Consider the following 26,090-nt stretch of genomic DNA (forward strand, 5'->3'; position numbering starts at 1 on the left):
ACTGTAACACATAAAAAAAATTATTTCCAAAATATGTGTGTTTATTTTTATATGTGTAAATCTTACTGTATGAGTTTCAATTGTTAATCCCTTTCGCGTTCCTTTATCTATAAAACGCAGATAATTTTACTTTAAAACTAGTTATTTAGAAAAGTTGTTTATAATTTATTGTAATTGTATCATTGATTTTTAGTTATCCAAAATCTTTGTGCAAATAATTATTCACACAAAATATCTAATGATTGTAGTAATTAAAATCCAGTAAATAATAAAGCAGTCACTATGAGTAGTACTACTAAGTAAACTTCGGAGAATTCCTTGCGCATGAGATAGGTAAATGTTCAACGAAATAATAAATTTAACGTTTTGCTGTCGCTGTCGGTAGCATTGCACCAAGGTAATGGCTGCGCTCTGTGCGCGGATTGTTTTGATAACCATGGAGTTAAGAAGTAATAGCTTAATAATCAATACATGGGTTTTTATTTTGGCGTAGTTATATAAATTATTTACTTTTACTCGTTGCATCTTGGCATTCTTCTCGAAAAGAGAAAAACACGTAACACAGCCTGCAAAGTAATTTTTGTCGTAAGATGGCAGGTTTAATGCCAGACAGCGACAGTGAAGACGAACTTCCACCAGGTTGGGAAGAAAGGGCGACTGTAGATGGAAGTGTGTATTATGTGAAGTAAGATTAACAATTATTGTTACACCACGCTTATGTACTAAGAAATTTCTTATTTACTCTGTGAAAAATGATATACAAATGTTCAAGATGATTCCCCCTTTTATGTCGGGTTTACGTGTTGATACCGGTTTCGATTATGATGTTACGTAAACGAGAGGGAATAATAAAACGTCATGAAAGTCTGCATAGTAAAGAAAATTGAAGATTGAAGAATGCTTTATTATTAATGTAGCTTTAACGTTAGTTGCTATTCGCCTTATTTATCAGAAGCCGCGACTCTACAGTTTTGACGCAGTTTTGGTTGGAAATTTAATATTTACCAAAACTATTACTTTATGAACGACGTGGTTGCACAATATTATATATATATATATATAAGTACATGATTTGTATTATGGTTAGTGACAAATAGCATGTGTTTTTTTTTGTTTTACAATACCACACATTATCAATTTTTATGGTTTTTAAGTTGCTGAGTAACATTTTATATTTTATGTTGCAGTCATGCTACCAAGGGCACTCAGTGGACACATCCACGCACTGGAAAGAAGAAAATTGTTTCTGGAGGTATGTGTGTGTGTGTGTGTGTGTACATACCTCTAAATGTACCTATTTTTGGGATGTACCCACTTACTATTTTTCCAACTTAAAACATATTTTTTAATTAGTGTTTCACATAAGAGCATATTATTTCCCTGGGTAAGCAAGAACTCGGTCATTATTTCTACATGTTACTAAATGGGTAAATATTTACTTGGGCGGTATTTCCGAAAAAAAATGTTAAAAATCCGAAAATACCTTTAGTTTATGCTCTTCAACTTCCTCTTTTCATTAAAATCGACGGAGATTAGAAATTCCAAATACTTTAGGAGATATCAAATTTTTAAATTTCTTCATATGTAGTTGAGCAGTATTTGAGAAAAAAAAATGTTAAAAATCCGAAAATACCTTTATTATATGCTCTTCAAATTCCTCATTTCTTAGCAATAAAGTTTTTACCTTGTTAATTGGCACTATCTGATTCGCTTGCTTCTCTCCTAGCTGTGCATTGTTGGCTTATGGTCGTAGAGAGGTTTGTTTAAATAACTGTGGTCCAACCATGAGAGAGTTGAAGGTTTGCATTCTAACGGTAAATAATTACTTGGGCGGTATTTCCGAAAAAAAATGTTAAAAATACGAAAATAACTTTATTTTATGCTCTTCAACTTCCTCTTTTCATTAAAATCGGCGTAGATTAGAAATTCCAAATACTTTAGGAGATATTGAATTTTTAAATTTCTTCATATGTAGTTGAGCGGTATTTGCGAAAAAAAAAGGTTAAAAATCCGAAAATACCTTTATTATATGCTCTTCAAATTCCTCTTTTCATTAAAAGCGGCGGAGATTAGAAATTCCAAATACTTTAGGAGATATCAAATTTTTAAATTTCAGCACAAAACCAGCGCATTCCTGTGGCGTGCGTGCACAATTGTTTCTTGTTTACGTACGAGTATCTATTTTTTTATTGGATAATGATGTCACGTGATTGTTCGTGATAGGCCAGAATTCAAATGAACTAATACGTGATTATTTAGTTCAATTATTGTTTAAAACTGTGTTTAATTACCGCCTCCAACTTAGGTGAGTTTTTAACGTTTCTAATTTTAAAGTCTTATTTGTTATTTTGATATTGTTGCGCAAGTAATAAGTAACAAAAAAATTTACGTGAGTTGTTACTGTACATCCTTTGTTACGGGTTTGTTAGGTAAGGTCAGTTACATTATAAATAATTTAAAACTAAAGAATAATTAAAATTAATTCACATTATTTTTAATATCACCTTAGTTTGAAAGTATTTATAATGTAACTGACCTGACCTAATCGACCATTTTAGTTTACTGTTCACCCTCTGTCCGGGTTTGTTTGGTCAGGTCAGTTACATTATAAATATTTTAAAACTAAACAGCCATTAAAATTAATTCACAAAATAATTTTTAATGTTGGCTTAGTTTGAAAGTATTAATAATGTAACTGACCTGACCTAATCAACCATTTTATTAATTACGCATTCACGATTGACGTATTCACGAACACACTGCAAAATAAAAATGGCGCCGCTCGAATGGTTCCACAGGTCTTGTATTGCAAAATTAAAAAATTCGATATCTCCTAAAGTATTTGGAATTTCTTATCTCCGCCGCTTTTAATGAAAAGAGGAAGTTGGAGAGCATTAAATAAAGGTATTTTCGGATTTTTAACATTTATTTTCGCAAATACCGCTCAACTACATATGATGAAATTTAAAAATTCGATATCTCCTAAAGTATTTGGAATTTCTTACCTCCGCCACTTTTAATGAAAAGAGGAAGTTGAAGAGCATAAAATAAAGGTATTTTCGGATTTTTAACATTTTTTTTTGGAAATACCGCCCAAGTAAATATTAACACTAAATGAACATGATGAAGTCAACTACGTTAATAAATATGGTAATGGTTCAGCGGCCACCACGACCAAATCTTACTTGGCTGCTTGAAACTGCAATGGTTTGCCAACTCATTCAACACCACGATGGTGATGGGGCAGAGACCCGGAAATTTCATGGATTCGTCTGGCCTCAGGGTAGAATTCTAAGTCACAGGTGTGCTCGACCCATTTTTGCTTTCTCGTTGTTTGATTTCTTAGCAATAAAGTTTTTACCTTGTTAATTGGCACTATCTGATTCGCTTGCTTCTCTCCTAGCTGTGCATTGTTGGCTTATGGTCGTAGAGAGGTTTGTTTAAATAACTGTGGTCCAACCATGAGAGAGTTGAAGGTTTGCATTCTAACGGTAAATAATTACTTGGGCGGTATTTCCGAAAAAAAATGTTAAAAATACGAAAATAACTTTATTTTATGCTCTTCAACTTCCTCTTTTCATTAAAATCGGCGTAGATTAGAAATTCCAAATACTTTAGGAGATATTGAATTTTTAAATTTCTTCATATGTAGTTGAGCGGTATTTGCGAAAAAAAAAGGTTAAAAATCCGAAAATACCTTTATTATATGCTCTTCAAATTCCTCTTTTCATTAAAAGCGGCGGAGATTAGAAATTCCAAATACTTTAGGAGATATCAAATTTTTAAATTTCAGCACAAAACCAGCGCATTCCTGTGGCGTGCGTGCACCATTGTTTCTTGTTTACGTACGAGTATCTATTTTTTTATTGGATAATGATGTCACGTGATTGTTCGTGATAGGCCAGAATTCAAATGAACTAATACGTGATTATTTAGTTCAATTATTGTTTAAAACTGTGTTTAATTACCGCCTCCAACTTAGGTGAGTTTTTAACGTTTCTAATTTTAAAGTCTTATTTGTTATTTTGATATTGTTGCGCAAGTAATAAGTAACAAAAAAATTTACGTGAGTTGTTACTGTACATCCTTTGTTACGGGTTTGTTAGGTAAGGTCAGTTACATTATAAATAATTTAAAACTAAAGAATAATTAAAATTAATTCACATTATTTTTAATATCACCTTAGTTTGAAAGTATTTATAATGTAACTGACCTGACCTAATCGACCATTTTAGTTTACTGTTCACCCTCTGTCCGGGTTTGTTTGGTCAGGTCAGTTACATTATAAATATTTTAAAACTAAACAGCCATTAAAATTAATTCACAAAATAATTTTTAATGTTGGCTTAGTTTGAAAGTATTAATAATGTAACTGACCTGACCTAATCAACCATTTTATTAATTACGCATTCACGATTGACGTATTCACGAACACACTGCAAAATAAAAATGGCGCCGCTCGAATGGTTCCACAGGTCTTGTATTGCAAAATTAAAAAATTCGATATCTCCTAAAGTATTTGGAATTTCTTATCTCCGCCGCTTTTAATGAAAAGAGGAAGTTGGAGAGCATTAAATAAAGGTATTTTCGGATTTTTAACATTTATTTTCGCAAATACCGCTCAACTACATATGATGAAATTTAAAAATTCGATATCTCCTAAAGTATTTGGAATTTCTTACCTCCGCCACTTTTAATGAAAAGAGGAAGTTGAAGAGCATAAAATAAAGGTATTTTCGGATTTTTAACATTTTTTTTTGGAAATACCGCCCAAGTAAATATTAACACTAAATGAACATGATGAAGTCAACTACGTTAATAAATATGGTAATGGTTCAGCGGCCACCACGACCAAATCTTACTTGGCTGCTTGAAACTGCAATGGTTTGCCAACTCATTCAACACCACGATGGTGATGGGGCAGAGACCCGGAAATTTCATGGATTCGTCTGGCCTCAGGGTAGAATTCTAAGTCACAGGTGTGCTCGACCCATTTTTGCTTTCTCGTTGTTTGATTTCTTAGCAATAAAGTTTTTACCTTGTTAATTGGCACTATCTGATTCGCTTGCTTCTCTCCTAGCTGTGCATTGTTGGCTTATGGTCGTAGAGAGGTTTGTTTAAATAACTGTGGTCCAACCATGAGAGAGTTGAAGGTTTGCATTCTAACGGTAAATAATTACTTGGGCGGTATTTCCGAAAAAAAATGTTAAAAATACGAAAATAACTTTATTTTATGCTCTTCAACTTCCTCTTTTCATTAAAATCGGCGTAGATTAGAAATTCCAAATACTTTAGGAGATATTGAATTTTTAAATTTCTTCATATGTAGTTGAGCGGTATTTGCGAAAAAAAAAGGTTAAAAATCCGAAAATACCTTTATTATATGCTCTTCAAATTCCTCTTTTCATTAAAAGCGGCGGAGATTAGAAATTCCAAATACTTTAGGAGATATCAAATTTTTAAATTTCAGCACAAAACCAGCGCATTCCTGTGGCGTGCGTGCACCATTGTTTCTTGTTTACGTACGAGTATCTATTTTTTTATTGGATAATGATGTCACGTGATTGTTCGTGATAGGCCAGAATTCAAATGAACTAATACGTGATTATTTAGTTCAATTATTGTTTAAAACTGTGTTTAATTACCGCCTCCAACTTAGGTGAGTTTTTAACGTTTCTAATTTTAAAGTCTTATTTGTTATTTTGATATTGTTGCGCAAGTAATAAGTAACAAAAAAATTTACGTGAGTTGTTACTGTACATCCTTTGTTACGGGTTTGTTAGGTAAGGTCAGTTACATTATAAATAATTTAAAACTAAAGAATAATTAAAATTAATTCACATTATTTTTAATATCACCTTAGTTTGAAAGTATTTATAATGTAACTGACCTGACCTAATCGACCATTTTAGTTTACTGTTCACCCTCTGTCCGGGTTTGTTTGGTCAGGTCAGTTACATTATAAATATTTTAAAACTAAACAGCCATTAAAATTAATTCACAAAATAATTTTTAATGTTGGCTTAGTTTGAAAGTATTAATAATGTAACTGACCTGACCTAATCAACCATTTTATTAATTACGCATTCACGATTGACGTATTCACGAACACACTGCAAAATAAAAATGGCGCCGCTCGAATGGTTCCACAGGTCTTGTATTGCAAAATTAAAAAATTCGATATCTCCTAAAGTATTTGGAATTTCTTATCTCCGCCGCTTTTAATGAAAAGAGGAAGTTGGAGAGCATTAAATAAAGGTATTTTCGGATTTTTAACATTTATTTTCGCAAATACCGCTCAACTACATATGATGAAATTTAAAAATTCGATATCTCCTAAAGTATTTGGAATTTCTTACCTCCGCCACTTTTAATGAAAAGAGGAAGTTGAAGAGCATAAAATAAAGGTATTTTCGGATTTTTAACATTTTTTTTTGGAAATACCGCCCAAGTAAATATTAACACTAAATGAACATGATGAAGTCAACTACGTTAATAAATATGGTAATGGTTCAGCGGCCACCACGACCAAATCTTACTTGGCTGCTTGAAACTGCAATGGTTTGCCAACTCATTCAACACCACGATGGTGATGGGGCAGAGACCCGGAAATTTCATGGATTCGTCTGGCCTCAGGGTAGAATTCTAAGTCACAGGTGTGCTCGACCCATTTTTGCTTTCTCGTTGTTTGATTTCTTAGCAATAAAGTTTTTACCTTGTTAATTGGCACTATCTGATTCGCTTGCTTCTCTCCTAGCTGTGCATTGTTGGCTTATGGTCGTAGAGAGGTTTGTTTAAATAACTGTGGTCCAACCATGAGAGAGTTGAAGGTTTGCATTCTAACGGTAAATAATTACTTGGGCGGTATTTCCGAAAAAAAATGTTAAAAATACGAAAATAACTTTATTTTATGCTCTTCAACTTCCTCTTTTCATTAAAATCGGCGTAGATTAGAAATTCCAAATACTTTAGGAGATATTGAATTTTTAAATTTCTTCATATGTAGTTGAGCGGTATTTGCGAAAAAAAAAGGTTAAAAATCCGAAAATACCTTTATTATATGCTCTTCAAATTCCTCTTTTCATTAAAAGCGGCGGAGATTAGAAATTCCAAATACTTTAGGAGATATCAAATTTTTAAATTTCAGCACAAAACCAGCGCATTCCTGTGGCGTGCGTGCACCATTGTTTCTTGTTTACGTACGAGTATCTATTTTTTTATTGGATAATGATGTCACGTGATTGTTCGTGATAGGCCAGAATTCAAATGAACTAATACGTGATTATTTAGTTCAATTATTGTTTAAAACTGTGTTTAATTACCGCCTCCAACTTAGGTGAGTTTTTAACGTTTCTAATTTTAAAGTCTTATTTGTTATTTTGATATTGTTGCGCAAGTAATAAGTAACAAAAAAATTTACGTGAGTTGTTACTGTACATCCTTTGTTACGGGTTTGTTAGGTAAGGTCAGTTACATTATAAATAATTTAAAACTAAAGAATAATTAAAATTAATTCACATTATTTTTAATATCACCTTAGTTTGAAAGTATTTATAATGTAACTGACCTGACCTAATCGACCATTTTAGTTTACTGTTCACCCTCTGTCCGGGTTTGTTTGGTCAGGTCAGTTACATTATAAATATTTTAAAACTAAACAGCCATTAAAATTAATTCACAAAATAATTTTTAATGTTGGCTTAGTTTGAAAGTATTAATAATGTAACTGACCTGACCTAATCAACCATTTTATTAATTACGCATTCACGATTGACGTATTCACGAACACACTGCAAAATAAAAATGGCGCCGCTCGAATGGTTCCACAGGTCTTGTATTGCAAAATTAAAAAATTCGATATCTCCTAAAGTATTTGGAATTTCTTATCTCCGCCGCTTTTAATGAAAAGAGGAAGTTGGAGAGCATTAAATAAAGGTATTTTCGGATTTTTAACATTTATTTTCGCAAATACCGCTCAACTACATATGATGAAATTTAAAAATTCGATATCTCCTAAAGTATTTGGAATTTCTTACCTCCGCCACTTTTAATGAAAAGAGGAAGTTGAAGAGCATAAAATAAAGGTATTTTCGGATTTTTAACATTTTTTTTTGGAAATACCGCCCAAGTAAATATTAACACTAAATGAACATGATGAAGTCAACTACGTTAATAAATATGGTAATGGTTCAGCGGCCACCACGACCAAATCTTACTTGGCTGCTTGAAACTGCAATGGTTTGCCAACTCATTCAACACCACGATGGTGATGGGGCAGAGACCCGGAAATTTCATGGATTCGTCTGGCCTCAGGGTAGAATTCTAAGTCACAGGTGTGCTCGACCCATTTTTGCTTTCTCGTTGTTTGATTTCTTAGCAATAAAGTTTTTACCTTGTTAATTGGCACTATCTGATTCGCTTGCTTCTCTCCTAGCTGTGCATTGTTGGCTTATGGTCGTAGAGAGGTTTGTTTAAATAACTGTGGTCCAACCATGAGAGAGTTGAAGGTTTGCATTCTAACGGTAAATAATTACTTGGGCGGTATTTCCGAAAAAAAATGTTAAAAATACGAAAATAACTTTATTTTATGCTCTTCAACTTCCTCTTTTCATTAAAATCGGCGTAGATTAGAAATTCCAAATACTTTAGGAGATATTGAATTTTTAAATTTCTTCATATGTAGTTGAGCGGTATTTGCGAAAAAAAAAGGTTAAAAATCCGAAAATACCTTTATTATATGCTCTTCAAATTCCTCTTTTCATTAAAAGCGGCGGAGATTAGAAATTCCAAATACTTTAGGAGATATCAAATTTTTAAATTTCAGCACAAAACCAGCGCATTCCTGTGGCGTGCGTGCACCATTGTTTCTTGTTTACGTACGAGTATCTATTTTTTTATTGGATAATGATGTCACGTGATTGTTCGTGATAGGCCAGAATTCAAATGAACTAATACGTGATTATTTAGTTCAATTATTGTTTAAAACTGTGTTTAATTACCGCCTCCAACTTAGGTGAGTTTTTAACGTTTCTAATTTTAAAGTCTTATTTGTTATTTTGATATTGTTGCGCAAGTAATAAGTAACAAAAAAATTTACGTGAGTTGTTACTGTACATCCTTTGTTACGGGTTTGTTAGGTAAGGTCAGTTACATTATAAATAATTTAAAACTAAAGAATAATTAAAATTAATTCACATTATTTTTAATATCACCTTAGTTTGAAAGTATTTATAATGTAACTGACCTGACCTAATCGACCATTTTAGTTTACTGTTCACCCTCTGTCCGGGTTTGTTTGGTCAGGTCAGTTACATTATAAATATTTTAAAACTAAACAGCCATTAAAATTAATTCACAAAATAATTTTTAATGTTGGCTTAGTTTGAAAGTATTAATAATGTAACTGACCTGACCTAATCAACCATTTTATTAATTACGCATTCACGATTGACGTATTCACGAACACACTGCAAAATAAAAATGGCGCCGCTCGAATGGTTCCACAGGTCTTGTATTGCAAAATTAAAAAATTCGATATCTCCTAAAGTATTTGGAATTTCTTATCTCCGCCGCTTTTAATGAAAAGAGGAAGTTGGAGAGCATTAAATAAAGGTATTTTCGGATTTTTAACATTTATTTTCGCAAATACCGCTCAACTACATATGATGAAATTTAAAAATTCGATATCTCCTAAAGTATTTGGAATTTCTTACCTCCGCCACTTTTAATGAAAAGAGGAAGTTGAAGAGCATAAAATAAAGGTATTTTCGGATTTTTAACATTTTTTTTTGGAAATACCGCCCAAGTAAATATTAACACTAAATGAACATGATGAAGTCAACTACGTTAATAAATATGGTAATGGTTCAGCGGCCACCACGACCAAATCTTACTTGGCTGCTTGAAACTGCAATGGTTTGCCAACTCATTCAACACCACGATGGTGATGGGGCAGAGACCCGGAAATTTCATGGATTCGTCTGGCCTCAGGGTAGAATTCTAAGTCACAGGTGTGCTCGACCCATTTTTGCTTTCTCGTTGTTTGATTTCTTAGCAATAAAGTTTTTACCTTGTTAATTGGCACTATCTGATTCGCTTGCTTCTCTCCTAGCTGTGCATTGTTGGCTTATGGTCGTAGAGAGGTTTGTTTAAATAACTGTGGTCCAACCATGAGAGAGTTGAAGGTTTGCATTCTAACGGTAAATAATTACTTGGGCGGTATTTCCGAAAAAAAATGTTAAAAATACGAAAATAACTTTATTTTATGCTCTTCAACTTCCTCTTTTCATTAAAATCGGCGTAGATTAGAAATTCCAAATACTTTAGGAGATATTGAATTTTTAAATTTCTTCATATGTAGTTGAGCGGTATTTGCGAAAAAAAAAGGTTAAAAATCCGAAAATACCTTTATTATATGCTCTTCAAATTCCTCTTTTCATTAAAAGCGGCGGAGATTAGAAATTCCAAATACTTTAGGAGATATCAAATTTTTAAATTTCAGCACAAAACCAGCGCATTCCTGTGGCGTGCGTGCACCATTGTTTCTTGTTTACGTACGAGTATCTATTTTTTTATTGGATAATGATGTCACGTGATTGTTCGTGATAGGCCAGAATTCAAATGAACTAATACGTGATTATTTAGTTCAATTATTGTTTAAAACTGTGTTTAATTACCGCCTCCAACTTAGGTGAGTTTTTAACGTTTCTAATTTTAAAGTCTTATTTGTTATTTTGATATTGTTGCGCAAGTAATAAGTAACAAAAAAATTTACGTGAGTTGTTACTGTACATCCTTTGTTACGGGTTTGTTAGGTAAGGTCAGTTACATTATAAATAATTTAAAACTAAAGAATAATTAAAATTAATTCACATTATTTTTAATATCACCTTAGTTTGAAAGTATTTATAATGTAACTGACCTGACCTAATCGACCATTTTAGTTTACTGTTCACCCTCTGTCCGGGTTTGTTTGGTCAGGTCAGTTACATTATAAATATTTTAAAACTAAACAGCCATTAAAATTAATTCACAAAATAATTTTTAATGTCGGCTTAGTTTGAAAGTATTAATAATGTAACTGACCTGACCTAATCAACCATTTTATTAATTGCGCATTCACGATTCACGTATTCACGAACACACGGCAAAATAAAAATGGCGCCGCTCGAATGGTTCCACAGGTCTTGTATTGCAAAATTAAAAAATTCGATATCTCCTAAAGTATTTGGAATTTCTTATCTCCGCCGCTTTTAATGAAAAGAGGAAGTTGAAGAGCATATGATAAAGGTATTTTCGGATTTTTAACATTTCTTTTCGCAAATACCGCTCAACTACATATGATGAAATTTAAAAATTCGATATCTCCTAAAGTATTTGGAATTTCTTACCTCCGCCACTTTTAATGAAAAGAGGAAGTTGAAGAGCATAATATAAAGGTATTTTCGGATTTTTAACATTTTTTTTTCGGAAATACCGCCCAAGTAAATATTTACCTTCTAACTTGCAACTTAATGAATGTGAAAAATTTCTGTATCAAGTAATGGGGCAATAGACCATCCAGTACTGAATCCTGACGTATCGACTGGACTGAACCTAGGAACTTTCGCTCAGCTTTCAATTATCCTTACTATTGGAAAAAACTGTTGAATCTAAGTAAATGGAGTGTGTATTGCTGCAATATGTGAATTAAGAGAAAACATGGTAAATATGTAGAGTAACGGTATATGCGAAAAAAATGCTAAAAATCCGAAAATACTTTTATTCTATGCTCTTTCACTTCCTCTTTTCTAATCAACCGGCGGAGATAATAAATTCCAAATACTTTAGGAGATATCGAATTTTTTAATTTTGAACATGTAGAGTAGCTGTATTTGCGGGAAAAAAATTCTAAAAATCCGAAATTACTTTTATGATATGCTCTTTCACTTCTTTTTTACATTAAAACCGGCGGAGATAAGAAATTCCAAATACTTTAGGAGATATTGAATTTTTTAAGTTTGCAATACAACACCTGTACAACCATTAGACCGTCAATATTTTTGTTATTTTGCCGTGTGTTCGTGAATGCGTAATAAATAAAATGGTCGATTAGGTCAGGTCAGTTACATTATTAATACTTTCAAACTAAGCGGACATAAAAAATAATGTGAATTAATTTCAATGGTTCTTTATTTTAAAGTATTTATAATTTAACTGACCTGACCTAACAAACCCGGACAAATGATGAACATTAACAACTCACGTAAAATTTTTTTGTTACTTGTTACTTATTACTTGTGCAACAATATCCAAATAAAAAATAAGACTTTAAAATTAGAAACGTTAAAAACCCACCTAAGTTGGAGGCGGGTACATTTCCTTTGCCATTAGAATGAAATGATGTAGTCGTTTACCTACGTCGCGATACCTCCGACGGAACATTAATAAATAAGTAAATAATTACGTATTGGTTCATTTGAATACTGGCCAATCACGGAACTGTCACGTGACAAAATGGTCCAATAAGAAACATAATAGATACTCGTAAACCAGAAACAATTGTGATCGCCGCATGAATACCCAGGTATTGTGATGAAAATTAAAAAATTTGATATCTCCTAAAGTATTTGGAATTTCTTATCTCCGCCGGTTGATTTGAAAAGAGGAAGTGAAAGAGCATAGAATAAAAGTATTTTCGGAATTTTAGCTTTTTTTTTCGCATATACCGCGACTCTACATATTTACCGAAAACATAATTGTGGAAATTTTATTTGTGTTCATTAAAAAACTTTAAAAATGTAGTTTAGTAAATTAATATTTTTTATAAATTATGTTAACTTCTATTAGTCATATGGTCATTTATGTAAGTTTGTTTTTTCTGCAGGTTTTTTTTTTTTTTTTTTTTTCACTCCACAGCTGTATAATTTATGTCAACTCACACCAAAACTTAAGTATATAATTGGTACCCAAGACAAAATCACCTAAACTTATTAAAAATCAAATTAGTGAATAACATTTTTACCCGTACTTATTGCAAGCAGGCTAGACTGAATCCCACTATATATGTTGTGAACACGTACATAAGAATAAACACAAAACAGTATTCCTAATAATGACTTCCAATGACCTTGTGTGATAGAGTTGCCCTTTGGGTGGGAGAAGTGCGTGTCCGAAGATGGGAAGATATTCTACGTCGACCACACGAACCGGCGCACCACGTACACCGACCCCAGGCTTGCGTTCGCCACAGAGGAGAAGGAGCACCCCCACGACTTCCGACAGCGGTTCGATGCCTCGACGACGGCGCTCCAGATTCTGCACGGCCGAGATCTCGGGGGGAAAACCGCCATCATCACGGGCGCAAACACAGGCATAGGTAGTGTACACTTAAACTGTTGATAAATATGCCTAATTTTTAATAACACATGAACTTTTTTTTTTCAGAGTTAATCTGTTATAGCAATAATTGTTCGCAAGTAAATAATTTTTTTTAGAATATTCCATAACATCTCCAACAAATTGTATATCAATGTAGTTTCTTCATGCTATATTACATTATCAGTAATCATATAAGTATTAACTGTACATTTTTGTTTTTAGTTACACAGTTATACTCAAAGCATTCCATTTTAAATAATTTTGTATTATTTGTAAAAGTGTAGTGCTTTAAACGCCATGTGAGAAGGGCATAAAAAGGCTTAGAATTCTTTTAAATAATAGTATGAAGTCAGGTGGAACAGTAGTTGGAGGATTTGTATTTCAGAGAATCAGGGTTTGAATCCAGTCTAACCATGAATTCGGCTAACACTTAATAACTCCAGACAAATGCTGGGATGGTATCAAGCTATTGGCCTCTCGTATGCTAGATCTCTAATGATTTTGCCTTTTTGTTGTATTAATTTTACATTGAGATAATTCTGCAGTTGCAACTGATCTGGTATTGTAATGTTAACATTATTTCAGCATGCCTACAGGTCACGAAAATCACATAAAAGTAAGGAAACTGGACTTGCCACGAAAGTGGTAAAAAAAAGTCAAGCTAAATAAACAGCAATGATGCTAGAAGTCAATAAACTTTCATTCCCAGCATCCTTTTACTAACTCGCATTATGGTTTTCTGATGGCTCACCTCTTTTTTTGTTGTACGTTAAATATAAATAGTTTGAGACTGTCCACTTAAACAGTTTGGAGATTATCTCTGAAAAGGTTTAAGCTTTCTAATGAAATAATTGATAAGTTCCTGCAAATTGTATAAAATTTTTGTATATAATAGCTAATGTTCAGTTTTGGTTATGTATATATTAAAATTACACTTTGATAAAAAAAAAACATATAGGAAAATTTTATTTAAAGGTACTGAAAAAATTCTGAAATTTTTAAGGACAAAAATATGTGGTAAATTATGATAAAACCGAAATAACACCGAAAAGCATGTCAATACACCATATAACACCGAAGTGCAAGTTATTACACCGTTAAGCACCAAAATGAAACTAATTTCATGAAATAAATCAGGATTTTTAATCAAAACATTAACTCACATACTCAATTTAAAAAAAAAAACCTATATTATTTTAAATTCAAAGAATATAATTTATTCACCATGACGTTTATACCAAAATGTATATGAGAGATTGCAAAATTTATTACTTTTTTTTATCTTACAACTGTTACTATAGTCGCGCCGTTGTAGGAAAGTACTTGGCCACTCCCTGCGAGACCTGCCAACGATGACGCACTTCGCGCGAAGAAGTGTAAAGATTGGTCGGCGAGGTCAAGAGGGGTGGGAGGCAGTCCAGGTAGTCGTTGGGCACAACAGGCAGCGTTGCCACGTCTTTGTGCCACCCCGACATGACGTCACACCCTGAGCCGCCACTGTTCTCGGGCACGTACTACAATCACATTCACGGATGCGGACACGAACACGCAGCTGGTAATATAACGAACGTATTGACCGACACGTAATAGTTCAACATTGCCGAGGTTAGCCTTCATTTCCGCGAACGTTGCCCACTCCCGTCTGGGGTATAGTTTAAAGAAATCAGAGTTTGTTGCGTTTCCAGGAATATGATCCGTTTCCGTATACGTGTGATTGTAGAACGCGCCTTAGCCTGCATAACGTTCATCATAAACCACTATTCACCACTAATACCAAAACAAGTAAGGCGTTTCCGTAGTTTATTGACAAATAATATTTATATTGTGTATTAAATAATTGCTTGACACACATTATGACCTACCAAGTTAAATGTTTGTTCTCAAAAAAAAACAAATTTGTATTGATTTATAATATCCTGGCCATTTATACGCGTTGGTGGCAACTTATATGTACCAACAAATTTGCAGATTACATGTAAAAGAAAAAGTAACAATGAAAATTGTTGTCCTGCATTGTTATAATAATACATATGCATAACCGCATCAATTCGTGCTCATAGTGAACAACCAGTCACACAGTGACGACACTCCAAGATCGTCGTACTGCGAACTGGTACCAGCTGTAGGAGATTCGTCAACAGAACTGACGTCACTTTCGCTTTCGCTACTGCCGTCTTGCTGCCCGAGGTTCACAATAATTGCCTCGACAGCAATGTCCCTCGCTCCTTCTTGCTCCCAGTCGTGAAGAATAGTCTGTTGGGTGTGTTCGACAGCTTTACGCCACTTGTCCGGAGTATTTTCATGAACAGCTTCTTGTAGCAGTTTTAATACTTTTGCCTGGGAAAATGGCGGCAATGTATTACGTCTTGCAACGAGCCCTTTGACGTGAGCCCAGATAAGTTCTATGGCATTGTAAACAGGGTGGTATGGTGGCAACCTGATGACTCGGTGCCCCGCAATGCGAGCCACTTCATCTACTTTGTAAACAGTGTGTTGCGGTTTGTGATGTTTCACTAATTCTAGTAGCTCAGCTTTCTTCAAATCACTGGTACAGGTAACATTGTGGCGATGTAGCCACTGGATAATGTCATCTTTTCTGTTGCATGTTGTTGGAGCTTTATCAACCTGGACCAAATGATAGGAGGCGTTGTCCATGATAATTATAGACATGGCGGGTATATTTGGTAACAGTTTGCCTTTAAACCACGACATGAAACCGGCGGAATCCAGCTCTTCGTGATAGTCCCCTGTTTTCTTTGACTGGAACGCCCACAGTGCACCATTAACGAATCCATGAACGGAACCTGCATGAGACACTATAACACTACTACCCTTGCCTGTCGGTTGTCGCAGCAGTGCAGATGACGAGTCATCAGTCCATATCTTTACCCACGTTTCGTCGATGAATATCACTTTATCAAAATCAAAGTTTGACATTGCCCGCATAAACCTGCACCGCAATGCAATTACGTCTGTTTTTTCCATTAATATCTTAGTTCCGTTGTATTTCTTGTACTTGAACCCCAACGAATGTATTATTAATTATTATCTTTAATGATGTCTTGCCTCCAGAAAATAAACCTGCCTCAGCCATCGATGCAAGTAGTTTCGTTACGGTTGGTATCTCTCCACGTGTGTAGTACTGATATATGTGCCGTCGAATAGCATCTTGATCGAAGTTGTCAATGCTGGTCACAGGCTTGCGTCTATTACGATGTTTCCCTGGCGTCGACAGTCTTTGGTTTTGAGTATCGGCATAATCTTTCTCGTTGCAGATCCTTATAACAATTGTCTTTGCAATTCCAACTGCTTATGATGTTCGTTTACTGCTTGCGAAACAGTTAACAACGGCCCATTGTTTGCTTTCTCACGCTCGAAATACTCGCGCACTCAAGTTACCACCTCTCTGCTTTGCGACCGCAAAACGCGCCGTTTTCTACCACCTTCCATCCTTGTGTGTCAGCACACAGCAACTGGCCGTACGCCCTCGACACTGCATGGAGCGTTACTGCTAGACGTGGCGGCCAGCCAGCGGGTCGTCTTGCACGCGTCTCTCTGTCTCTCTCGTTCACTGTTGCAGGCGGAGCCAAGCCCGCTCCTACAACGGCGCAACTATAGTAACTCATTTTTACATTATGACCTTGGTATTTTTTCCAAATACACAAATACTTTAATATTTATTTTTATTATTCCAACTAGTTATACAATAGTTATAGTTATAGTATTACAAATCATTATATTGTAATTTAACATTTTAAAACATTTAAGTGTCAGATTTTAATAAACAAAGTTCATAAAAATATAAAAATTTGTTGTCTGTAAAGTCTGTTTACGGACGATAGTTTAATGTGACAACGTCATAATAAAACATTGATGAAATGATTGCATACTTTTATGAATAAAATTGAATCATGTTTATTGAATTATCACTATTTTGTATGGATACAAGGAAGGAGTGAAATGAAATCTACAATTTAATTGATAAATTTACTTTTATTTGCACTCATTAATTAAAATATGTTTGTTACTTTAACGAAGAGATTATTTTAACTATAACTTTTATACATGTTTGCTATTTAACTTCTTACAATCTGTGTTATTCTGTTAAGGATATGACGATGATAGAAAAAGTAGGAAACTAATGGGAGTGTTTCAAGTTTAATGTGCCTCGAAAAAGTCAAATCGATGGTTGTTCCAATCGAGTGGAAGAGAGATAGATGCAGCGCAAGTGCACAATGAGCATTACGGGACACAGCGTAACGGGTCAATGTGCGTAACGGGATACTTTTTCGTGCGTGCAGCCCGCGTTCATCGATTTATTAGACGTCACGTCAAAAACCATAATACAGAAATCTGTTTTGAGAACAAAATTGGCGTAAAAATAAAACAGTAAAATCTTGTCTCTAGAAATAGGTTCACCAGGTATTTGTAGACTTATTAGTTTGTGTTCTTTTCAAAATTCTATTATAATTATGGTTTTCTTTTCAAACATGAACATTATTGATTTTAATGTGTGGTGTAGGTATAACCCATGAAACATTAGTTTATTTCTGTGTGTAGGTTTTGAGACTGCTCGATCACTTGCATTTCATGGCTGCACTGTGATCTTTGCCTGCCGAGACGTTACCAAGGCCTCTGCAGCAATAGACAAAATAAAATGTGAACGCCCTAATGTGACGTGCGAAGTGATGGAGTTAGATTTGGCGTCACTTCACAGTGTGAAAACGTTTGCAACAAATTTCAAACTTCATTACAAGTAAGTTTAATGAAAAGCTAGCTCTCTAATGAAAAATTATAACCCGACTTAAATCATTTTTATGTTAGTTAAATTTTTTTGTATTTAGTGAAGGGCATAGTAATTGATTATTCTGAAACCTATAAACTACAGATTTCCTATAAAATGCACTTTCACAGTTAATATTGTTTCCGGCCACAGTAAAAGTTATAAAAGTTATTTTTGGAAACTGTTAACAACCAGAAAGGAGTTTGAGAATGTAGAGGAAACACTGCAGTAATGTTATGTGAATAATGTATGTTTGGTACACACATTTTCTATGCCAAATAGTGATATAAGCATTAGGTTTTCATTTTTTTAGGGTTCTGAAGATCTCTGTCCAAAATACCAAAATGACTGAGTTGATTTGACTACTTACTTCTCAGTCGGTCAGCTTACTGTTCAGGAAGGGGCATTTGACGATACTATAAATTCTTGTGCAGCAAGCTCTGTTGGTTAGAAGAGAGAAATACAATTTTAAGTAAAAATTTACTTCATATGTACGTTAAACACATGTACTTGGTTCTGGGAACTATCAGACAAGCTGGTAAAATTACTTACAGCTAGCAAAACTTAAAACTTAAGTATTTTGTGTTTTACATTTTTTCAGCTACAAAGTAGCTCCCATGTAATCCTCTAATGTCAATTAGACTTAAGTGATGATGTTGCACCAACCTGGTTGGGCGTAAAGGGTGTGAAGGTGTGGTAGTCTCTTTCCCTAGGGCTTGAATGAGGCTGAGGGTGGGTTGGGAAGGACATGTTCTTTGGTAAAAGGGTGATCAAGTAAAGGAACTAACACACTCTCGTTGGCATTAGACTTATGTATGTTTCACTGCACACAAAAAAGTCTAGGTGTAATTAAAACCCAGTAGTTTTTGAGACGTGTCCATCCATCAACTACATGAAAAGAACTCTTTGTGCAATTAGTTTTTTCTCGTTTGAATTAACACTTTTGAAGCCTTTCTGAAGAACACTTTTCGGTGTCCTGCCACATGTCTGAATTTAATTGCCCTGGTCTTAGTCAGTTTTATGCTAATTGCAGGATGTCTACTCTCTGAAAATTCAGGGAAATTGGATTTTGTCAGCAAAGTCAGGAAATTTACTTTAAATCATGGAAAAGTCATGGGAAATTCCCCAGTGATGTAATTTGGGGGGGAAAATATCTTTATCCAGTCTGCCATCATCCAGACCTAGAAAGAAATTATTTATTTTCAGATGGTGTTTTAATGCATAGTCGTACACACTGTGAGGGGCGTAGATCCCGGGGGGCTAGAACACCCTGTAATCAAAAAACCCCTCTCTGAGGGGGCCCACTTGCACTTGCAAAATTGTGAAATGGGAATGATAAACATTATCCAGCGGGCCCTCTCTCAAAATCCTACATATTTTCGCTCATGCACACTATAAAATAGTTTATCAAGGTTCTCTTTTTTACTAGGCCACGTATGGGAATGGTGGAGGCTGGACTTTATGTTTCAAAAAAATATAAGTCAGGAAAATATGTAAAGTCAGGGAAATTTTATTAGATATTTGTGTGAACACATTCCAGTATCAAGCAATGTGGAACTGTCACTTTGCTTTGAAACAAATATTTCAAATAAAGATTTCGCTTTCAGGCATATTACTCCTCCTGTGTGTGTGTGTGTGTGTGTGTGTGTGTGCGTGTGTGTGCGTGTGAGCGCACGAATGCGCGCGTGTGCGTGTGAGCGTGCGTGTGAGCGCACGTGCGGGCGCGCGTGCGCGCGCGGGCACGTGGGTGGGTGCGCGGGCGCATGGGTGGGTGCGCGGGCGCGTGCGTGGGTGCGCGTGCGTGCGTGCGTGTGTGCGCGTGCGTGTGTGCGTGTGCGTGCGTGTGTGCGCGTGCGTGTGTGCGCGTGCGTGCGTGTGTGCGCGTGCGTGCGTGTGTGCGCGCGTGTGTGCGTGCGTGCGTGCGTGCGTGTAAATGAAGGAGGCAGAGGTAATGGGAGAGGGGTTAAAACCAGAGCTCAAGCAGTGAAAGTATTTTGTTTTAATTGTTCCACAACTGCTTATATTGTGGCGTAGCTCAGCCAGACATCCCGCGTACACCTATACACAAAACAATAAATAACCTATAACATTGGGGGTTAAATAGGGTGGTAGAGTCGCTGTACCCGAGACCAAGTCTTCTCCCCATACAGGGAGTGTAGGGTATGATTTATGCACTGAAAAGAAACATTATTAATTCATTCAAGCACAGATTTTATTTACTAGGCCAAATACTGGAAACAGAATGAACAAACTCAGGAAAATGTTTAACAAATAAATTAATAACAAATAAATTAACAAATAGATTCACGAATAAATAAATACATTAAATACACATTAAAGTGATGTCGGCCGGCAAATAATTATCATTACAACAACATGGCCGTTCTCTCGTCGCCGCAGCTCCGCTGAGGAATAGTCTACTTCCCAGTTACCACTACATGCATGCTTATAACCAGACGTCAATTTTTCCAAAAAAAAAATAATAGGGATGGAATAATACTACATTATTTCTTAAAATATTAAGTACTGGACGAAGATCGTCCAGCCCGAAGCTCCGTCTCACTATCCATCACTGCCAATCACTTACCCTCACTTCGTCTCAGCGATTCGGCCCCGTACTGTCTTGGATCACCCGTCCAGCGAGGTCTCGAAGGCGAAAAAAGCCCCGGTCACTCCCTGGACGAGGGTTTTACCTCCCGAACGAGGTCACCCCGAAAAAACACGAACACCGGGAAAAACTTAGCCACGGGGAAAATGGCTGTCCCTCCTTCCCGCAAGGAAAAACAAAACAAGCGAAGTCGACAGTTCCTTCTGCGCAGGTGCGAGCGAGCCTCCCCTTCCCCCTCTCGCGCTGCTCGATTGTTTCTGCTCACGTTTCCAAACTCGGATGCAAGATGGCAACACTAATCAGGACAGAGTCCTCGAAACGAGTACACGAAGCCGAAAATGACAGACGCAAACAAAACCGACGTTACACAGCGGGTTTTTCTGGAACGGCGTGTTGCAACCTCTCGGCGGGCCCTGGCCAGTGACCCGCGAGAATCATCAAACCACGCAGCCTCGCAAAAACCCGCGGTGCCTGCAAACTACCATCGCAGCAACCTATATTCCACTACCCGTGTGTCGAAATCAACCGGCCGAGCCTGGAAACGCGCACGTACACCAACACGTTTACCTAACGAGATACAAAAGTAAAATAAATTTAAGAAAAAAAAATTAATGAAATTTTCAGACCATGACAATATTTATTACTGTACCGTTTGTAAACTCCTGTATGTTCTATGTGAAAAATTTCAAGCTTTTCAACACAATGCGAAACTTTTTTTCGGTGATTAATTTTGGTAGACATCAAATATGTACATATAAAAATCTATGTGTGTATGTATGTTCCTTATGGACTCCAAAATGGCTAGACCAATTTTGATGAAATTTCCAGGCAATCTTCAGATAAGCCCATCGGTTGATCCTGTGAAGTTTGGTAGCAATCAGATCAACAGAAATATTTTTTTTTGTTTTTTATTTATTTATTTATTTTTTTTTTCAATTTTGTATAATTTTTTTAATACAAATTAGGTAAAACAAAATTAGATTTTTTTTTTCTTTTACATTCACAATTAAAAGCAATTTTAGGGTCGCTAGGTTTATATAAAAATGGATGTATTTTTTTTCTCACAGAAAACTTGATATGTTGATTTTGAATGCTGGTGTTTTAGGGTCGCTAGTTTTATATAAAAATTGATGTTTTTTTTTTTACACAGGAAACTTGATATGTTGATTTTGAATGCTGGTGTTTTTGGAATTGGGTTTTCTCTGACTGAAGATGGTTATGAAGCACACTTCCAAATTAACCATTTGAGCCATTTTTACCTAACTCTCCTGCTCGAGTCAGTATTGGTTGATGGGTGTCGCATTGTGGTGGTTTCATCAGAATCTCACAGGTAGGTGTTGCAAATAAATATGTGAGGTAGGCAGACCATGCTTAAATAATTTATATTTATTTATATATATAATTTTTTTTTTCTTCAAAATTTGTTTTTTATGGTGGGTAACATTTTGACAGTAGTTAATCATTTTGTAAATTTTTATGAGAAAAAAAAATTGTATTTTTTATTCTCAACTATTTTTGTCTGAGTAACTGTTGTTTAATATTTTTTATTTGAACACCAGAGTTTTTGAAATGCACAATGCTGTATCTTGATTTTTTTTTTTTTAATTTGTAAGAATGGCAGTGTATATTCAAAACATTTTGGCATGTAATAATATAACAGTAGTAACAAAAAAATTTACTTATGTCTGAATTCAGATTTTGTAATTTGCAGAATTATTTATTTATTTTGTTACTTGCATTCCACACAGATGTAAAATACGGAAATAATTACACAATATACATATGCATTCCTTCATAGATTAAAGTTTACACAGTTGTCTGTCTACTTAAAATAAAATACAAAGTACATTTAGTAAATAATATAATTCACTTGTGTACGTAATAAAGATATGAATTAGATCTTCAAGTGGATGAATAATAAAGATATGAAATAGGTCTTGGTCACATTTTCTTATAGTAAATTTTAGTTTATTATGTAGAGGTTGTAATAATTACTGTGGGTTAATATTGAAAAATCGGGTCAGTTAAGTCTTATAGCTGGGCAGGTGCTTAATTTTTCAGAATAAAGGTTGGCTGCGGTAGTATACATGTACACTTGCCAAAATTGTTCTTAGACTATTTTCAAAGAAAGCACTGCACTTGAACCTAAGTCAAATCATGCACACAATCTAAAATGCATTATTTTCAGCAAATCAAACTAAACTATCAATGGTTGCATAAGAACATTTACAGGCACAATTGTAAACAAGCATATTATTCAGTATTTGAAACATACAACAAATAAAGTTATTTCACTACTATTGCAAAAACTGTAGCAGATTGTATTGCATCCTCATTATAAACTACAGACTATATAACTTGTTAAACATGTAAAAAGCAACTATTTGTTTGTTTCATATCACATACACATGTTGGAAAGAAATAAACAAAATGGTTTGCAACCATGGACAATATAAAAAAAGGCACTGTTTGTTGTGGATAAAATGTAAATACGGTAGTTGAAACAATCTTTAAATCTATAGTTACGATCAATCTACCACATGTTTACACAAAAGAAGTTTACTTGTTGCATTTATCTTTGACCCTATAGTCAACTTAAAAGCAAACTAATCAAATGTAAACTTAAGTAAAATTTTCAGATTCAAGTAGAAAATTGCTGTAATTGAGTTTGTAATACAGTAAGTCCTCGGTTTACGTCGGGGTTACGTTTCTGAAAACCGCGACGTAAATAGAAATGACGCAAAATGAGCCATGTTTCATGCCACCGGCCGGCCACGGCCCAAGGTCGGCCGGAAGCTCTGGCATACAGACGTGACAACGGGCAATTTTATCAGCAAATGACAACCGACAGCGTGGGAAACAAGTCCAACTAGTACTTCTCAGCTTTATAGAATGGTTATTTAACCAGCTGCTTTATTACCTTTATTGATTGAAATATAAAAACAGATATATAGTCGTTTGGAAGACATTTTATGAAGAAAAAATCATAAATTGCAGTGAGCTGATACTGTAGGCCTACTACAAACACATTTAATCACGATTCCAAAAAATTGATATTTTCTTTGGGTGGTCGCCAACTTGACGTCAAGTTGGCGACCACCTTAATGTATGCTATAACTTTTTACGTAATGCAGCATAAACTCTGATTTCGACGGCACAAATTAGCACAAATTGAGCACTAATTTGTGACAAATTTTGACCTTGAAATTCCAATGTGTGGTCACCAGCTGTCAATTCGCTTCAAACATATCAAGGGCTATAACTTTTTAGTTTACGTTGCGATAAGCTCGAATTTTGGGCTTCTGGCAGCACAAATTGAGCACTAATTCGTGACATAAAATTCATTCCAAAAAATTGATATTTTCCTTGGGTGGTCGCCAACTTGACGTCAAGTTGGCGACCACCTTAATAAATGCTATAACTTTTTACGTAATGCAGCACAAATTCTGATTTCTACAGCACAAATTAACATAAATTGAGCACTAATTCGTGACAAATTTTGACCTTGAAATTCCAATGTGTGGTCGCCAACTTGACACACGTAAGGAGTTGGACGAAAAGGGGTAGGAGAAAATGCTGTGTCGTTGCGGGAAGTAGATAACACTTCTACGTGCGAGATACGTGTGTGGCCGAGCGGGCGGGCTGGTAGTATTGCATCACCGCGCTGAGAGCAGCGGAGAGCAGGAAGCGTCCCTCATGATGTATGATAAGATAAGGCGGTGAACGTGTAGCTTACGCTACATAGCATAAATTAACTACCGAAGGAAATAAAGAATTATAAACGAATTATATACGGTGTTTTGGTTAAAATAAAGATTTACGGTCATTGTAAACGACGTTATTGTGAATCAGCGACAACTTAAATTGAAACATGAGTACTCAAACATTAGCGACGTTAATCCGAAACGACGTAAATCGGTACGACGTAAATAGAGGACTTACTGTACTGCCAAATGGGTACATGGCCAGTGAAGGTACAGTTAATCCTTGTTAAGAAGTTTCTCAAGGTCTTAAAAATTAATCTTAACATGAAAAATTGAGTAAAGGCATCACAATAGCATAATAGCACAATGCAAAGATGACGATGCGACAGCAAAATATCGCATTATTGGTAATATACGGTTTTTACCCCCAAAGCTACCAAAACTAAACGATTGTATATTAAATGTTTGTGGCAGTTCCTTATGCACCAAACATATGACAACCATTAATGCTTTTTTTTTATGTTAGAGAGCAGTGGCGAGGCGTGAGGTTTACATGAGGGAAAGCAACAACTCCGTTCACCCCAAAACACGGCGGAGGGGGGGGGGGGGGGTGTCCGGGGGCCCTCCCCCGGGAAAATATGGTTTTCAAGGTACAAAAGGGTGCTATTTAAGTAGTTTTCTTAACTGAACATTGACTATTCCACAGGTAGCAAAATTGACATTTTTTTTAAATTATAAACTATTTTTGAAAAATAATAATGTTTGGCATACATTATTCTGATGATAAAATACCTACTCTACATTATTTATATACTAAGTAGGAGTGTAGTATCATCGATATCTGGTAAAAAATATATAAACAGACAACACATGGCAAAGTAAGTACTTAAAATAAAGAGAAGAAGATCATAAAAAAGTACTAGAATAGTAAAAATTAATTGTTGGTATTTTTTGTACCAACACAAAATAAGCTGGGATCCCGTATCCGCCACCCGCGGGACGCGGTCGGTAGCAGTTGGCACTGCTAGGCCGCCTCCCGTACGCACACAAATCCCCCACGCACTGCCAGCCAACAGCCCGCGAGAGAGATGCGCGCGCCCCAAGAGACGACCGCCGACTGAAACGCGACCTCGCCACCTGCCCTGCCGAACTCTAGCGGACATAGCCGAAGCAGTCGGCGGAAGAATTCCACCGTCTGCTTCGGCCATGTTCGCTTCAGTTCGGCAAGAAAGCGCTACCTTCGTAGCTTCTACTACGTGTTTTTACAGCCAATCCCCTCCTCGAACCTTTGTACCATGCCACCCCCCTTCCGAAAGGAAACTACTGCGGCAGCCTTCCTGCTGAAAGCGGTCCTACCAGCGCTTCTAAACCTAGCAACGCTTCTTAAACAGCATGTTTTGTGTGTCAACGAGTTATTTTCTTATAGCGCACAGCACACAGTATTGGGCCCCAAGAAGATAATGTAAAAAATACATACACCTAACTGCACGAGCCAAAGTAAAATACTATTCTGAATAAAATATTTATTTAAAAAATACATTGTCTGGAAACTGCCTGGGCAAGCACTGCTTGCCTTGCTTGCCCTGACGAGACGCCACTGTTAGAGAGAGTAATTAATTAGTTAAAATTTAGTATT

At 35.4% G+C, this 26,090-nt stretch overlaps 1 protein-coding gene across 1 annotated transcript in view; it reads left to right on the plus strand.

The window, feature by feature from the left end:
- Positions 1-364: 364 nt before the first annotated feature.
- The window catches only part of LOC134527081 (WW domain-containing oxidoreductase), a 38,010-nt gene continuing 12,284 nt past the window's right edge, over positions 365-26,090 (plus strand). Inside the window, exons 1-5 of the mRNA XM_063359426.1 lie at positions 365-685; positions 1,188-1,252; positions 13,121-13,357; positions 17,920-18,115; positions 21,901-22,080. Coding sequence (XP_063215496.1) covers positions 591-685; positions 1,188-1,252; positions 13,121-13,357; positions 17,920-18,115; positions 21,901-22,080 — 773 coding nt within the window. The 5' untranslated portion in view covers positions 365-590. The remainder of the gene's footprint in view (positions 686-1,187; positions 1,253-13,120; positions 13,358-17,919; positions 18,116-21,900; positions 22,081-26,090) is intronic.

This window comes from Bacillus rossius, chromosome 1 (assembly GCF_032445375.1).
Source record: "Bacillus rossius redtenbacheri isolate Brsri chromosome 1, Brsri_v3, whole genome shotgun sequence".
NCBI lineage: Eukaryota > Metazoa > Arthropoda > Insecta > Phasmatodea > Bacillidae > Bacillus > Bacillus rossius.